General features: G+C 43.0%; 1 protein-coding gene across 4 annotated transcripts in view; it reads left to right on the top strand.

Moving 5' to 3' along the window:
• Positions 1-191: 191 nt before the first annotated feature.
• The window catches only part of TMEM182 (transmembrane protein 182), a 53,277-nt gene continuing 36,037 nt past the window's right edge, over positions 192-17,431 (top strand). Inside the window, exons 1-5 of one of the 4 annotated variants that reach the window (XM_048857351.2) lie at positions 192-273; positions 4,067-4,151; positions 11,162-11,636; positions 16,754-16,853; positions 17,331-17,429. In XM_048857351.2, the coding sequence (XP_048713308.1) occupies positions 11,628-11,636; positions 16,754-16,853; positions 17,331-17,429 (208 nt within the window). In that variant the 5' untranslated portion in view covers positions 192-273; positions 4,067-4,151; positions 11,162-11,627. The other 3 variants (XM_048857348.2, XM_048857343.2, XM_048857336.2) reach the window with 3 other exon arrangements.

Here is a 17,431-nt window from a genome sequence, read left to right as displayed (position 1 = left end):
CGGGGCTGAGCCCAGGCGGTCGGGCAGAGCCAGCTGGTCAGAGCCTCGGAGTCCGGGGTCGCGTATTTGCCAGCCATGATCTCACACGAGTGATAAGCGGGGGTGGGTGGAGGTGGCGTTGATTTGTCATCAGGGCTTGAAGCCTTTAAGGATCATGTTCCCCCATCTTTTTTCTCTCTCTCCCCCCCACGCCCCGTCCCCTCTGCCCAGCAGCTGGATCCCTGCTGGGATTGTCACAAAAGAACAAGATTCCCGGAGCTGGGGCTTTAAGAGGTGGGTGGTACCCGTCACCGGAGGGGACCAGTCTTGTCAGTGCCTTCCTGCAGCGTCCAGCCCCAGACTGCGCCTGTTACGCCCCATGAAAGGGCGCCATTGTGCGGACCCGTTCTCGCTTCGCGCAGTCCCGCTTTTGCCCCTCTGCCAAACGCAGGGGCTGCGGCTGTGCGGCTGGTCCCCAGCATGGGGTGCGGAGGTTCTCTGCGGGTCAGTGTGACAGCTCTGGCGTAAGGGCTGTGTCGGAGAAAAGAAAGGGCAGGAGAGGTCTTGGCCCGAGCACGCTATGCCACGGCTCGTTTGTAAAGGTGTGACAGCACACCCATGGGCCTTAGGAGCCGATGCATCTTAGAGCAGCCCTGGAGCCAAAACTCAAGGGGCACTAAAGATGGTTTAAAGCCACCCCTCCCCCAGCTCATACACACTTTTCTGCACCCAGCCCTGAAAAGAAGAATCTGACCACACAAACTATAAACCTTTAGCTGGCTCCTTGAGGAGAAATTCATGGAGGATAGGTCCATCAATGTCTGTTAGCCAAGATGGGCATGGATGGTGTCCTTAGCCTCTGTTTGCCAGAAGCTGGGAATGAGCGAAAGGGGGATCACTTCATGATTACCTGTTCTGGTCATTCCCTCTGGCATTGGTCACTGTTGGCAGACAGGATACTGGGCTAGACGGACCTTTGGTTTGACCCAGTATGGCTGTTCTTATGTAGAAAATTTCTCATGCCCTCCCACCCAGTAATCTGAAATGGCTCTCATCTTGTTGACCTGCTGGGTACACTGCAAAGCCCATTTGTTCAATCTGGTGTTTGAAATGGGATGAGATGGTCGAAGAGATGGATGCTAAGAGGTTTTGGCTTGTAATACAGGAGCTGTGCTGCTGTTTTGGCTCTGTATTTGTATTTTTGTATTGTTTATTTCTGAATGTCAAGACTTTGGTAGGCATTATTTTATGCTGCCTTTTAATTCAAATACATAAAATAGCGTTTGTAAAGCATTTTGAGATTCTCAAATGAAAATTGCCATATAATGCAACATATTATTATTATGTTAAAACCAGAAGAGGTTTCTTAATTCAGCCACTTAGGAATCACCCAGCAAGGCTACACTTTCTGAAAACTTAAGAAATTCGAAGGAAGAGCAGCTCAATATTTTTACATTAAGCATAAACTCTTTATAAAACAAAACCTATTTTAAAATATTAAAGTCTTGGACAATGCTTCAAAGCCTGCAATAATGTCTTAAGAAGAATTAGACTTCACATAAGGCCCCGCGCCACTTCCTGCAGCCCCCATTAGCCCGAAATGGTGAACCACGGCCAGTGGAAGCTGCAATCGGCTGAACCTGTGGACGCTGCAGGTAAACAAACCGTCCCGACCTACCAGCGGATTTTTCTGATGGGCCACATACCAAAGGTTGTCAATCCTTGACCTATTACCATCACCTTTCTAGCCAAAGCCTCTCTTATAGAATATGTCCTCCTAAATTCATTGTGTCAGTCCTTATCAGTTTATTAATTTATTCTAGCCAGTTGGTAAAACCAAGAATGATAGTTGATGTTTGACAAAAGAAATGAACAGTTGATGTGTACCTGCAAGCTTGATAAATTATATCTTCATGTGTTTTTAAATAGTTAGTTACAGAGTTAAGGTCTTGATCAAGAATAGGGTACACAATAGGAGATGGAGTTGTGTTTGTCTTCTGAGAACAAGACCTGAAGACCAGAAGAAGACAGTCCAAATTCCCAGATATGTAACCTTAAGGGCCACAGGCCTTAAGGGCCTTAAGGGCCACGGAGGCCCAGATGTGGGTGGAAAGCTGAAGATTCCCACCCTAAGATCAGGAACTGGTGTCTCTACTGCCCTGACAGAGGCAACGGGCTGGAAGTCAGATGCGCTAACCACTGCGTGGCCCTCTGAACTCCCATCACAGGCACATCCTAAAATTTAACAAAATTTTGAGAACATATTCAGTCCCTCAGCAAGAAAGACAAAATATTAAGCCTTATAAATTTTCATCTAAAGTTCTTAAAATCATTTTGTGAGACAGATCTAAGACAACGAATGCAATTTATTGCAGTAAATGGAACACATTCTTGAATTTGAGCATTACAAATAGGCAAGATCAAGACCCCCAAATGTACCATTTATCATCAAACTTACAAAATCTAACAATGACTTATTTCATTCTGGTTTACAACTTCAGATCACTAGAGTGCATTTAGCAGTCATTTCAACTTTTCATATACAGATTGAGCCCAGAAGAAAAACTTACAATCCACCAGTCCAGAAAATTTTGAGGCACTGTAAATGGATTGGAGTTTTAAAACTGCTGATCATACTAATAGTATCTGAAGAGTAATCTCTTCTAAAAGATCTGGGAATGAGCGACAGGAGATGGATCACTTGATGATTACCTGTTCTGCTCATTCCCTGTGAGGCACCTGGCATTGGCCACTGTCGGAAGACAGAATACTGGGGTAGATGGACCTTTGGTCTGACCCAGCAGGGCCGTTCTTATGTGCTTATTTACAGATCTGAGACATGAAAATTAGTCTTTTTATTGACTGCAACCTCAAAGCTATACACTTTGATGAGTGGTTTCAGAGTAACAGCTGTGTTAGTCTGTATTCGCAAAAAGAAAAGGAGTACTTGTGGCACCTTAGAGACTAACCAATTTATTTGAGCATAAGCTTTCGTGAGCTACAGCTGTAGTTCACGAAAGCTCATGCTCAAATAAATTGGTTAGTCTCTAAGGTGCCACAAGTACTCCTTCACTTTGATGAGTGTGACAGATAGGGTGACACCTTTTTCAAAAGGCAAAGTGGGATACATGCAGGAGGTCTGCCCCCACCTCCCTCGTGGCCCTGCCCCTTGCTCCTCCTCTTCCCCCTGAGGCCTTTCCCCCTGGCCAGGCTGGAAGCTGGAGCTGGGCTGTGGTAAAAGCTGCCTAGTGAGCCCAGGCCACTGTGGGAAGCCCCGGACCCTCCACCTGCCCTGGGCAGCACACCCCAGGAGGTGGGGACATGGGCTGGGGGGCTGCTCTCAGGCACCTGGCCCATCGCCCAGGGCAGGTGGAGGGTCTGGAGCTCCCCTCAGTGGCCTGGGCTCCCTAGGCAGCTTTTACCACAGCCTGGACCAGCTCCAGCTTCCCGGTCTGTCCGGGGCAGGGCCTCGCGGGGAAGAGGAGGAGCAGGGCCAGAGCCTTGTGGTGAGGGGGGCTTAGGCTCACCTCAGCCTCCCCTCTCTCCACCACCCCTGAGCCTTTGGTAGGTACAGAGCAGCACTGCAAGGAATCATGGACAAATGCTGTCCTGGCATCATTCAGCCTGGCACTGGGATTTGAACTTTGCATTTTGGGACTGTCCCATCCAGTTCGGGACTGGTGGTCACCCTAGTGACAGGGTGACTTAGAAGGGTTTCTTTTAAAAAAAAATCTGGTTAATGGAAGGAATTATTTCAAGGATATAGCCCAATTCAGCTTTCTCCACTCTTCTGTTGTTTTCACTGCTAGTGTAACTAGACAGGTTTCAGAGTAGTAGCCATGTTAGTCTGTATTTGCAAAAAGAAAAGGAGTACTTGTGGCACCTTAGAGACTAACCAATTTATTTGAGCATAAGCTTTCGTGAGCTACAGCTCACTTCATCGGATGCATTCAGTTAGTCTCGCAGGTGCCAAAAGTACTCCTTTTCTTTTTAGTGTAACTAGAGTTGAGTATAGCAGTTACCTTTGTCCTCTGTTTCTTTTTCTATGTCTATCAAAAATATTAACCAACATACTTCTGTTTTTTAGGAGTTCTGCATAAGGGAGGAATGGTGCCTTCAGAGAAATGACTGAGTGCCTTTTCGGAGTGAGGCATGATGAGAATCTTCCCTAGGTATAAAGAGAAATCCTAGCAGAAGAAGCTTAATTTGGTAGGCTGCAGACACGGAAGGGATCTAGGCCCAATTAGAGAACCAACTTTTGTCTCTTTATATATTTTTTTGTTTGTGTTAATAAGTTAGAACTATTTTTTTAAACAACACACCTTGAATCCGTGCATTTTATGCTTGGAGCTCTGGGTATCCTGCTGACTCCATGTCACATCAGAAGGTGGTATTTAGGGATCTCTGTAAGGACAACCAGGAAATCCTAGAGATCCAAGCATATGGTTAAGACTATGGAATGATGCTATGGTCCTAGAAACACCAAAGGATGTGCTTGTCCTAAAACAAAATTTGAGAACCTTGGCCACTTTTTCTAGGGCAGAGTTACTGGATGAGCAAAAATAAAATGTAAAAGGTAGCCTAAGAGTATCTTTGAAAGAGCAGCTTGGGTCCAAGTGATTGGTACATGATATCAACAATGTTTCAACAGTTGAGGTATGAGCTGTTGCAGGCCCTGCTTCTCCAACTACATTTCAATGAGATCATTAAGATTTCTAGAGCTTGAGGCATTATACAACATGGCCTGTTCTCTTGCTTGCTACAGATCTGAGGTAAATTTTATGTTACCTCTGAGATTAAAGAACAACAATAAACCCTCTCTGTCCCAGCCACACAAATCTGAACTAACTAGGCTATGTCATTTTGTTGATATACTAATTTATTAATTATTCATTTAAACAGAATATAATCCTTCAGGAAGGCAAATAGATTGTGTCACTTTTCAGACTTTCATGAACCATCTTAAGAACATCTTTGGATAGAGTTGTCACGATTACAGGGCTAGCTGCACTTTTGCCCTTTTTCTGGACTCTATGAGCACATCTTAGGCATCAGGCCTTATGCCTTTACCTATCTTGGGGTGGAATTCTACAATTTTCCCTCTCCTAGGCTGTGCTTGGGGGTACAGTTCCAATGTATCAACTGTGCTTACCAGCTCTGACTGAGTTCAAACACCTGTGATCTTCTTGTTGGGAGTCTTTGGCCAGCAGTATATAGCGATCAGACAGCCTGCTTGAACCAAAGTATTGTTTTTATTAATAATAGGAACAAAACATTTAGTGAGAAAGGACTTTAGAATAACAGTCTACACACGTCTTACCTGAAGTATTACTCTTCCTTGATGGTAACCCAGGCAGACGTCCCAGCACATGCCTGTATCTTAATCCGGTTCCCCCAAACAACTTGCCCTCAATCATTTTGAAACTGCTGTAGTCCTGTTCATCCTACATTCATTCATTCATTCAGTAACCAGGTCAGCACACAGCACTCATAAATTATTACAGAGCAGTTCCACTTCCATCACATGAGTATTAATGCCATCACTTGTCAGACACATATTGTTAACATCTGCCTTGCATATGACTATAACATGGATTCACACTGGAAAACTTTTCACCTGTCAGATAGTTAGTGCCCACAGTGGCACTGTGGGAGCAGTGCCTACACAAAATATTAATCCAGTTTATGATACCTATCTCATATAAACATATAGGGAAGGAGCCTGAGTCCTACAAAGATCACTTTGCTTCCAGACAGTGCCAAATGACCTTAAAGCTACTGCAAAGAGGCAGCTGAAGATTCCCCCAGCATCCCGGCTGGAGTGGGGTATACCAAGGCGGAGAGGGGATGTGACAGGGACAGGGCCAAAGGGTGATGTGCTCTGCTGATCTTCTGTTGGTGAATGAGCCCGAAGGGATCGTTCTAGTTGATGCATGTTAAAGCAGCTTTAACTTTTATAGGAGGCTGGTTTTGTGCCCAGGATTGGGGAAGAATAAAGGAGCTTCAGGGCAACCTTTATTTCTTCATAAGCTGCATCAGGTATGAGTTCAGCATGACTAAGGATTGAACCATTTGCAAATCCTTATGTGAACGGGTTACATTCACCCCGTTGCAAAGGGCCAGCACACAGCCTATGCACCACTTTAGTCTTGTTTAAGCCTTGTTGTAATGACTTGTGCCCTAACTCCATAGACATTAAGACATCCCTAGGCCAGATGATTTTCACCCAGTGTGCATGCCCAGTATTCTGAATATGATGTAATGGATACCATATAATCCAACTGGGGATGGTTGCTGTGGACTAGTTTCTGTATGAGTAAGCGAGAACTTCTAAAGCTATTTAACATGTCTTTCTTTAGCAGTTAATGGGCTATGAGATCCTCAGAGGATTCAGCTGCAGGAGCAATTTTCTCAGGAACTGCCATACTAGTTCCTTGGTATACGTTGAGACACAAGCCAGTATAAAATGCTGTTTTTAGATCATGGATGTATCTGCCAGCACAGATAAGGAGCTGCTTGCCAAATCTAAACATACACACAAAACATTGACTCAATCACACACAAACATAAACAAGCAAACAAATACCCCCTACCCTCCCCAATAAACTAATCAAGCCATTTCTCCTACTGACTGGGAAAGAAAAAAAGAGACAGACTGTTATTGTTATTTCACTTCTGAATTCTTGGGAGGTGTTCAGATGCTGCACTTGCTGCAGAGCCATAGAAACACATAAATAGATAGAAACATGCAGAGTTAGGAGTCAGTTGTAGGCTTATTCAAAACAGACTGAATCTTAAAAATCTTGTCAGTTTTCTTAAATGATATATCTGAATTAGTCCTTTGTATTAGGTCCTTTACTACAGTCTGCCACACTAAAAAGTAACAAAATCAGTTAACAAAAATTAGGCGTAATGAGAGAAATTGATCCCTAGAATAAACTCATTAAACTCAGTGGAATTTTTTATAGCATGGATGAATTTGGCCCAGTTAACTTTTGTTTTTAAAATCCTAGTCTTACTACAGACACTTATGGGCATTAGATATTATGAATCAGTGACTGACCTTACAGTAAGATTCAAAAGAATGATTGTTTTATTTTGATAAGACACACTTTTCTTTACCTTGATTGATTTTACTTTCTAGTGATGAACCTTCAGGGTTTAATGCAAGTATTCAAGTGGTGGACAACATGAATTTTCATTAGGACATAACAAGTCTTAATATGGCTTCTGATTCATTCCCAATTTAGAAAGGCATAATACCGAAGATGTTAGAGTATTTGGAAGATATGAAGGCCAGAGAACATGCCATAAATAACGAAGAGAATAATTAAATTAGGGCCTCTCAGAATGAACATTCTAAATTAAGAACCAAAACACGGCATGTACAGTATTTTAAAAATAAACAAATGACGTAGCTGTCAATTGAGTTCAACCGAACTAGTTCCACAAGTTACTCACATGTGGAAGTGCTTGCAGGATCAGAGCCATAGGTATCTCTCCTACTGTCTGCTACAAGCAGGGCTGGATTTAGGGACAGGCAACCCAGGAGATCACCCGGGGTGCAGGGCTTGGAGGGCGCCGGGCTTAGGGTGTTGTTTCTATTGTTAGCAACAAAAGGGAAAATATAATGTTTGAGGTAAAATGTTTCAAGTATTCCATATGTGGATTAATTTTCCACTAACCTCCTAGAATGTTGTGGACCTTTGTGGAACCTTGGAGAACCTAACAGACTTTTTGAGAACTACATTTTCCTTGAACCTCTTAGAATATTGTCATCCATGCCCTTGCAGGTATATAAGGGGCATGGTGTGGCGTGGCGTATCCAGTCAGTCAGTGAGATATAAGGATGAACTGAAGTGAAGTGAGAGCCCAGCTGCAATATTGTGAACCTTGTTTTATTGTAACAGCCGTGTTAGTCTGTATTCGCAAAAAGAAAAGGAGTACTTGTGGAACCTTAGAGACTAACCAATTTATTTGAGCATGAGCTTTCGTGAGCTACAGCTCACTTCATCGGATGCATACCGTGGAAACTGCAGCAGACTTTATATACACACAGAGAATATGAAACAATACCTCCTCCCACCCCACTGTCCTGCTGGTAATAGCTTATCTAAAGTGATCGTCAAGTTGGGCCATTTCCAGCACAAATCCAGGTTTTCTCACCCTCCACCCCCCCACACAAATTCACTCTCCTGCTGGGATAGCCCATCCAAAGTGACAACTCTCTACACAATGTGCATGATAATCAAGGTGGGCCATTTCCTGCACAAATCCAGGTTCTCTCACCCCCTCAGCCCCCTCCCAAAAACCACACACACAAACTCACTATCCGAAAATAACAGAACGAAAATAACAGAACGCCACTAGCTGTCACCTTCCGCCCCCAACTAAAACCCCTCCAACGCATTATTAAGGATCTACAACCTATCCTAAAGGATGACCCAACACTCTCACAAATCTTGGGAGACAGGCCAGTCCTTGCCTACAGACAGCCCTGCAACCTGAAGCAAATACTCACCAACAACCACATACCACACAACAGAACCACTAACCCAGGAACTTATCCTTGCAACAAAGCCCGTTGCCAACTGTGCCCACATATCTATTCAGGGGACACCATCACAGGGCCTAATAACATCAGCCACACTATCAGAGGCTCGTTCACCTGCACATCCACCAATGTGATATATGCCATCATGTGCCAGCAATGCCCCTCTGCCATTTACATTGGTCAAACTGGACAGTCTCTACGTAAAAGAATAAATGGACACAAATCAGACATCAAGAATTATAACATTCATAAACCAGTCGGAGAACACTTCAATCTCTCTGGTCACGCAATCACAGACATGAAGGTCGCTATCTTAAAACAAAAAAACTTCAAATCCAGACTCCAGCGAGAAACTGCTGAATTGGAATTCATTTGCACATTGGATACTATTAATTTAGGCTTAAATAGAGACTGGGAGTGGCTAAGTCATTATGCAAGGTAGCCTATTTCCCCTTGTTTTTTCCTACCCCCCCCCCCAGATGTTCTGGTTTAACTTGGATTTAAACTTGGAGAGTGGTCAGTTTGGATGAGCTATTACCAGCAGGAGAGTGAGTTTGTGTGTGTATGGAGGTGGGGGGGTGAGAAAACCTGGATTTGTGCTGGAAATGGCCCACCTTGATTATCATGCACATTGTAGGGAGAGTGGTCACTTTGGATGAGCTATTACCAGCAGGATAGTGAGTTTGTGTGTGTGATTTTTGGGAGGGGGGTGATGGGGTGAGAGAACCTGGATTTGTGCAGGAAATGGCCCAACTTGATTATCATGCACATTGTGTAGAGAGTTGTCACTTTGGATGGGCTATCACCAGCAGGAGAGTGAATTTGTGTGTGGGGGTGGAGGGTGAGAAAACCTGGAAATGGTCACATAAACACCACCCTATGCAGGAAATCTACTGACCGCTATTCCTACCTACATGCCTCCAGCTTTCACCCTGACCACACCACACGATCCATCGTCTACAGCCAAGCTCTGCGATACAACCGCATTTGCTCCAACCCCTCAGACAGAGACAAACACCTACAAGATCTCTGTCAAGCTTTCTTACAACTACAATAGCCACCTGCGGAAGTGAAGAAACAGATTGATAGAGCCAGAAGAGTTCCCAGAAGTTACCTACTACAGGACAGGCCTAACAAAGAAAATAACAGAACGCCACTAGCCGTCACCTTCAGCCCCCAACTAAAACAACCTATCCTGAAGGATGACCCAACACTCTCACAAATCTTGGGAGACAGGCCAGTCCTTGCCTACAGACAGCCCCGCAACCTGAAGCAAATACTCACCAACAACCACATAGCACACAACAGAACCACTAACCCAGGAACTTATCCTTGCAACAAAGCCCGTTGCCAACTGTGCCCACATATCTATTCAGGGGACACCATCACAGGGCCTAATAACATCAGCCACACTATCAGAGGCTCGTTCACCTGCACATCCACCAATGTGATATATGCCATCATGTGCCAGCAATGCCCCTCTGCCATTTACATTGGTCAAACTGGACAGTCTCTACGTAAAAGAATGAATGGACACAAATCAGATGTCAAGAATTATAACATTCATAAACCAGTCGGAGAACACTTCAATCTCTCTGGTCACGCAATCACAGACATGAAGGTCGCTATCTTAAAACAAAAAAACTTCAAATCCAGACTCCAGCGAGAAACTGCTGAATTGGAATTCATTTGCAAATTGGATACTATTAATTTAGGCTTAAATAGAGACTGGGAGTGGCTAAGTCATTATGCAAGGTAGCCTATTTCCCCTTGTTTTTTCCTACCCCCCCCCACCCCAGATGTTCTGGTTAAACTTGGATTTAAACTTGGAGAGTGGTCAGTTTGGATGAGCTATTGCCAGCAGGAGAGTGAGTTTGTGTGTGTATGGGGGTGAGAAAACCTGGATTTGTGCTGGAAATGGCCCACCTTGATTATCATGCACATTGTAGGGAGAGTGGTCACTTTGGATGAGCTATTACCAGCAGGATAGTGAGTTTGTGTGTGTGATTTTTGGGAGGGGGGTGATGGGGTGAGAAAACCTGGATTTGTGCAGGAAATGGCCCAACTTGATTATCATGCACATTGTGTAGAGAGTTGTCACTTTGGATGGGCTATCACCAGCAGGAGAGTGAATTTGTGGGGGGGGGTGGAGGGTGAGAAAACCTGGATTTGTGCTGGAAATCGCCCAACTTGATGATCACTTTAGATAAGCTATTACCAGCAGGACAGTGGGGTGGGAGGAGGTATTGTTTCATTTTCTCTGTGTGTATATAAAGTCTGCTGCAGTTTCCACGGTATGCATCCGATGAAGTGAGCTGTAGCTCACGAAAGCTCATGCTCAAATAAATTGGTTAGTCTCTAAGGTGCCACAAGTACTCCTTTTCTTTTTGTTTTATTGTGTAATTGTGAAAGTGTACTTGTGTTTTAAGAATTGAAGATAAGTAGCAACTAATAAAGGACATATTTAATGAGATGCCAGAGCTATCTATCAAACCCCTTTCTACACAACAATATAAAAGAAATACTGTTACTTCTTTTGCCATGCTTACCACGTAATGTGTAATGACTTTCTAAGTCTGTGGAACATAGACTTTTGCTCTTCCTCATACTGTCTGTTTCCCCCCACAGAAAATAAAAGATGCCCCTGAAGAAACCTTCAGGAGCTCCGTATAGGAAGTGAAAAGCTCAATTGCAATATAGTTTGCAGCAAGGGGCAAATCTGATGGGAAAATATTTGAAACAGAACAACATTGACCGTGCGTTAGGCAGGAGTGATCATCTCAGTGCAGAAGAAATTGAGGAGTGAAGCATAAATGATGGAAGTCCTATTACTAAAGAATTAGCAGATTTACCAAGGCTATGACAATGGTGTGAACACGAAGGGAAGAAACAGTGGCACCCAGGCAAGGATCCTTGTGCTGAATCTTTCTTCATGCCTTCTGGTTGCCATTCCCTTACCTGGTTGTGTCAGATGCAGCTTCATCTTCTGTAGATTCAGTTATCTCTCTTTGGAATACTACAAAGGATATACATCCTGTTTTCAGCATCAGCTATCAGGTGGAAGATCCTCACGGACAGTGTTACAAATCTGACCATGAAGCTGGTAAGTGACACTCTCTGGGAGAGCCGTATTGACAGCATAAGGCCAGTGAGGTACCAAGTGACTGAGGTCTATGACACCCTGATGGAACTAGCACAGTCAAGTAAAGCTGAGGCCAGAATCCGACACGAGGCGAAAAGCCTGGCAAACCAGATCTCTGACTTCAAATTTCTGGTCTCAGTTGTGATTTGTGGTTTGGCACAATATCCTGTTCCAAGTAATCATTATAAGCAAGGCATGGGGGGAGGGATAGCTCAGTGGTTTGAGCATTGGCCTGCTAAACCCAGGGTTGTGAGTTCAATCCTTGAGGGGGCCATTTAGTGATCTGGGGCAAAAAATTGGGGATTGGTCCTGCTTTGAGCAGGGGGTTGGACTAGATGACCTCCTGAGGTCCCTTCCAACCCTGATATTCTATGATTCTATGATTCCAAACTCAGTCAATGGACATCGCGACTGCTACTTCTTTGATGAGAAGCTGCCTTGATTTCGTTGTGGCCTACAGAGACAATGGATTTGAAGATGCCATCACTGCTGCAAAGGAAGGGTGGAAAACTTAGGAGTTGAGCCTGTCTTCAAGGAAACTCGTATTCATTGGAAGAAGAGACAGTTTTGTTACGAGGACAAAGATGAGGTGATGGGAAGCTCGGAAGAAAAATTCAAGAGGGAGTTTTTTTGCTCACTGTTGACACTGCTCAAGGGTCCATCAAAGAAAGGTTCAGACAAATGAAGCACCACGAAAAGATCTGGGGGGTTTGGTATGACATCAGTAAGCTGCCAATGGACAGGAAAACACTCTTGAACAATTTTATGGACCTTCATTGGATGCTGACACATGGGGAATGGTTGGATGTCAATGACAAAGATCTCTATATAGAATTGGACAACATCCGTCACATTTTGCCACACAGAAAGCACTCTCCACTTCAAGTTCTCCAATTCTTTCATGATGCAGAGCTGAAGGACACATTTTCTAATGTGTGGATCGCTTTGAAGATTCTGCTCATGCTGCCAGCTACGCAAGTGGTGAGCGTAGCTTTTTGAAGCACAGGCTCATTAAAACATATCTTCGATTGACAATGGCTGATGAGAGATTGACATTGCTTGCTATTTTATTGCTTGAAAATGCCATTGGCCAGTCTTTAGATCTCTCTAATGCTGTGCTTGAGTTTGTGAGGGAAAAGGTAAGAAAAGTGACCTTTGGAACGAAAGGAATAGGGTTAACATTCTAAGGCTGTCACCTACTGTAAAATTTTTAAATACTGTTCCACCCAATGTTGGTACACAGTTCAATTTATTGATGTTAGAATATTTTAGTTATTCTTAAAATTAAAAAAAGTTTCTGTCAGCTTAGAGGAAACTAATTTTTTTATTTGCATATATATGGCATTAATAAATACAGATTTACAGATCCTAGCGTCCACATTTATCTTCTTATATGACAGGGATAAATCATGGATGCAAATTGTGCATCAAAGTTGTGACATGGGCTACAAATGCAATAAAAAATAAGGTATTAAAAATTTAACAAATGGAGGGGTAGGGGAGGCACTGAAGACGCTTCTAGCCTGGGGCACCATTTGGTCCAGGGCCAGCCCTGACTACAAGTGTCTCTTGCACAGGCTTATATACCAAGAATTAAACTAAGTGTTTTATTACTTTCACAATTTGTAGTCCAATGGTTATGGTACAAAACTTAGGGTCTGGAAACCTGAGTTCTATTCCTTGCTCTGGCATTAACTTACTCTGTAACTTTGGATAAGTAATTGCACTTTCCTCAGTTGTAAAAATAGGAATAATTATGCTTATCTATCTTCATAAAATGATTTGAGATGTATGGAAGAAAGCAACTATAGACCAGGGGTCCCTCGTATATGTCTCCCGCTTATCCGTCATTTCACATATCTGTCACTCATGAATACGGGAATGTGTTCCGATTAATGTTGGTCCTGATCCACATATCCGTCGCTTCATCTTTTGGATGGCTTTTCTGTGGGTGCTTAGCACCCACCAGCAGCCAGCATCCCCCACCCCCAGCGCCTCCTGTCTGCCGGTGGCCCTGCTTCTCCCCATCCTTCCAAGCGCCTCCTGCATGCTGAGACACAGCTGTTTCCCTGCATGCAGGAGGCGCTGAGAGGTCGCTTTGATCTCTATCGCCCTTTTCAAGAATGCAACCCCGAAGTATACCAGGGACCCCCTGTAAGTATTAATATTATTATTTTCACTTAGAATAATATTGTAAAGAAGACCAAATTCAGGCTTGTTCACCTTCTCAATACAGGCCCCAGTGTTGTCCAACTGATATGTTTGATGGGATAAATTAATAAAATTGAAAATAAATTTATATTCCATAAAATTGGGAAATAATATTCTTTAAGGCAATCTATGATGTACAGCAAATCAAAATGAATTCCACATCAGCTCACTTTGACCTTTTGTGTCCAGTTATTAAATAAAACTTTACATTATAATAGATCGTATTATAACACGTGATCATTCTGAAAAAAAAGAATACAAATAATATAATATGTGTAAGACAATGTTGGAAAGTTTCACTTATGGTAGGAACTTGCATGACTTTAGATCCACCGTAGTCAATGGCAACGCCCTCACCCCCATTGACTTCAGTGATTGCAAGATCAAGATTTGTTGAGCTTTGGGCAAAAATGATTTGTAAGTTAATAGTTCCCAAGGTAATAGGATAACTTTGACTTCAAATAATTGTTTCATGACACTTTCCATGGTTCTGTTAGTAGAACACACCATTCTAATCCAGGACTAATCCCTTAATAAAAGTTGCTTTACTTTCTTTTATAGTTGAACCACATTCACTGCACATGCTTCTTTGTAGTGTGACAAAATAAATAGTATCAGTAACTCTAAAAAAAAGGAAATACTGACAATCTGTGATTGAAAAATGCATTTACTTTCATGTGTCTAAGTTGTTCAGTGTAAAAGGGCCAACGCCATAAAAGAATATCACACTTACATTTTGCGCTATTCTAACTTAATAAATATATATCAGGTTTGCAGTAAATATGTCTTCTAACAACCTGCAAATGTGGCATTGGTTAGATATACTAATTGTGTAAAATCTTATCCAGACGTTGAAAAACCTTTACCACTCAGCTGTGGGGTTTTCTGCTATGGGTTTGATGTTGGTTGGCACAGGGAGCCTCTTTCACTTTCTTTCCCCAAACATGCCTGTGTAAGATCCAGAAAGATTGCTGCCAGCAGTGTTCCTGTGGCGGGGTAGCTAGCTTATCCAAAATAATAGGGTTCTCTGGGACTGATCCTCTGCTGGGGTAAATTGCCATAGCTCCCTTAACTTCACTGCTTCCCAGGATGGGAAATCAATGGAGTTTTGCCTGAGTAAGGACTGGAGGGTTTGGTACATTGTGCCATATCAGAACCCATTCTTGGGAATGTTCCATGTACTCATGTTGTGTCATATATTCTTGGGAATGCTCACTTGCCATCAAAAGAGAAGGGTACTGGTAGGGCTTTCTCTGTGGGGGACTTGGGAACTTAGGAATTCATTCCCCTGTCATGTTCCATTGGCCTTCAGAGCGTGTGGCAAAGCTCCTTCTTTTTAGAACGGCTAACATTTATGCAGCAGGGATTGAGACCTGTGGCTGCAGGGATTTGATTCTCTTTCTGGTTTTGGAGACTGCTTTCTTTCTACAGTATTGCAGTTTAATATGTGTAGGGGGTGGCTGAGTGCCTTGGATAGGTGCTATTATCTGCACCTCTACCCCGATATAACACTGTCCTCGGGAGCCAAAAAATCTTACCGCGTTATATGAAACTGCGTTATATTGAACTTGCTTTGATCCACCGGAGCGCGCAGCCCTGCTCCCCCGGAGCGCTGCTTTACCGCATTATATCCAAATTCGTGTTATATTGGGTCGCGTTATATTGGGGTAGAGGTGTATTGTATATAAATCTGAATAAGTAAATAAAGCACTTGAAGACTTAATCTAGCATAATTAACTGAAGCTAATTGCAAAATATTCCCTTTTAAAGCAAACTGAATTTACAACAAAAGTTTTCATTCAAGTTGGGATTTTGTGCGTGTTCGCTTTCCTGCTAATGGCAGGAGAAATGTTCACTGCCAAATTTACATGTTGTAAGTGCTTGTTGTAACTATGTGCTGCAATGCAGCCCAGGTGGAATAATGAGGGCTCTGCAGCTTCATTTCCCTTTCACTGTTGCTGGTGCACCAACTGCAATAATATTTCAAGTCACTCCCTGTCTCTCTGAATAGTTAGGGGAAGGTCAGCTATTTTTGACTGGCTACGCCTTGATAGAGAAACAGAGTCAAGCTCTTCCATCAATGTCCTAAAATAGAAGGGCCTTTCCATTTGTCAGGCTGAAGTCAGCCTTGTGGAACACAAGTCAGGGAACACAAATCAACTCACAAGGCACAGGGAAAAACCGAAAGGCAAGGAAAGAGAAATTTTTTCAAACACAGGGTGCATTCTCCAACCAGCACCTATTGTCCACTTGCCTAATTTTTTACTTTGAGAGGGTTGATTTTTAAAATACTTAAAAAAATATTCAGATTCATTTGGAAACAAATCAATGATGAAACTGAGTGTGGGGATATTTTTTGGAGGCTTCTTCGGGGCGCTGGGAGTTTTGCTCTTTTTGGTGGCCTTTGGGACAGATTACTGGCTTCTTGCTACAGAAGTTGGAAGATGTTCAGAAGGTCCAAACAATACCACGGTTAGTATGTATATTTTTTCTTCAGAATAATAGCTGGCATTAGTTTCACAGATGTGTTAATCTCTTCTTCACGTAGAAAGAACATACTGTATGGACACTAGGTCTGACTCTGGTGTTTATGGGCCTGATCCAAAGCCTACTGCACTTAGTGGATTTTTATTTACTTAATTTGGCTTTGTTCAGGCCCACTGTGCTCAGAACCACGAGGTGCGAGCTGAGCTTTTGACAAAGGAGCTATAATTGTACAGGTTTTCTTTAAATAATCTGCATTCAGGTAAGATGCATTTTCAACTAAAAACCTGTATTTGATGGGATTTGATTCTGTTAGCTACCTGAAAAATACCTTGACTGTGCTCATGCATGCAGGCGACAAAGATTGTGTTTGTTTTGTGCAGGAGGAGGTGGTCACTTTCCACCATGAAGGTTTCTTCTGGAGGTGCTGGTTTCTTGGAGTTGTAGAAGAGGACACTAACAATATTTGGAAATTCTGGTACAGTAAGTGTAGTTTATATTTTTACATTACCTTTACCATGTTAATGCAAAGGCTGAAATTCTTTTTCTTCTTTATCTGGTGCAATATCTATATCTATGCTATTATCTCATAAATAAGGACTATCTCTCATCTCTCTCTCTCTCTTTCTCTCACACACACACACCAGATTCTGGCCACCAAAATGATTGCTTTTACTGCTTTGGCAGTGCAAATTACCCTTACAGCTGCCCTAATTGGGCATTCTCCTTAGGTCCAGGAATCCCCAGATGGCATGGAGCTGACAGCTGATATCCCTTACTCGGGCAAAACCCTCAGTGAGGTTAATGGGGCTTTTGCCTGAATAAGAACTTGGAGGCTGGACCCATAGAATTCAGTCTGCCACTTTAGAGAATGTGTTTAAAAGTGTTCTACTCAGCACAAATACAACTCATGATCATATAAATACCTGACATTAATGTTTAGGCTTTTTTTCCCCCTAGCCAACCAATCGCCGTCTAAGAATTGCACACATGCCTACCTTTCTCCATTTCCTTTTATCCGAGATGAACACAACTCAACCTCCTATGACTCTGCAATCAGT

This window comes from Caretta caretta, chromosome 1 (assembly GCF_965140235.1).
Source record: "Caretta caretta isolate rCarCar2 chromosome 1, rCarCar1.hap1, whole genome shotgun sequence".
NCBI classification, from domain to species: domain Eukaryota; kingdom Metazoa; phylum Chordata; order Testudines; family Cheloniidae; genus Caretta; species Caretta caretta.
The sequence above is the reverse complement of the archived record's forward strand: the minus strand, read 5'-3'. Positions and strand labels throughout refer to the sequence as shown.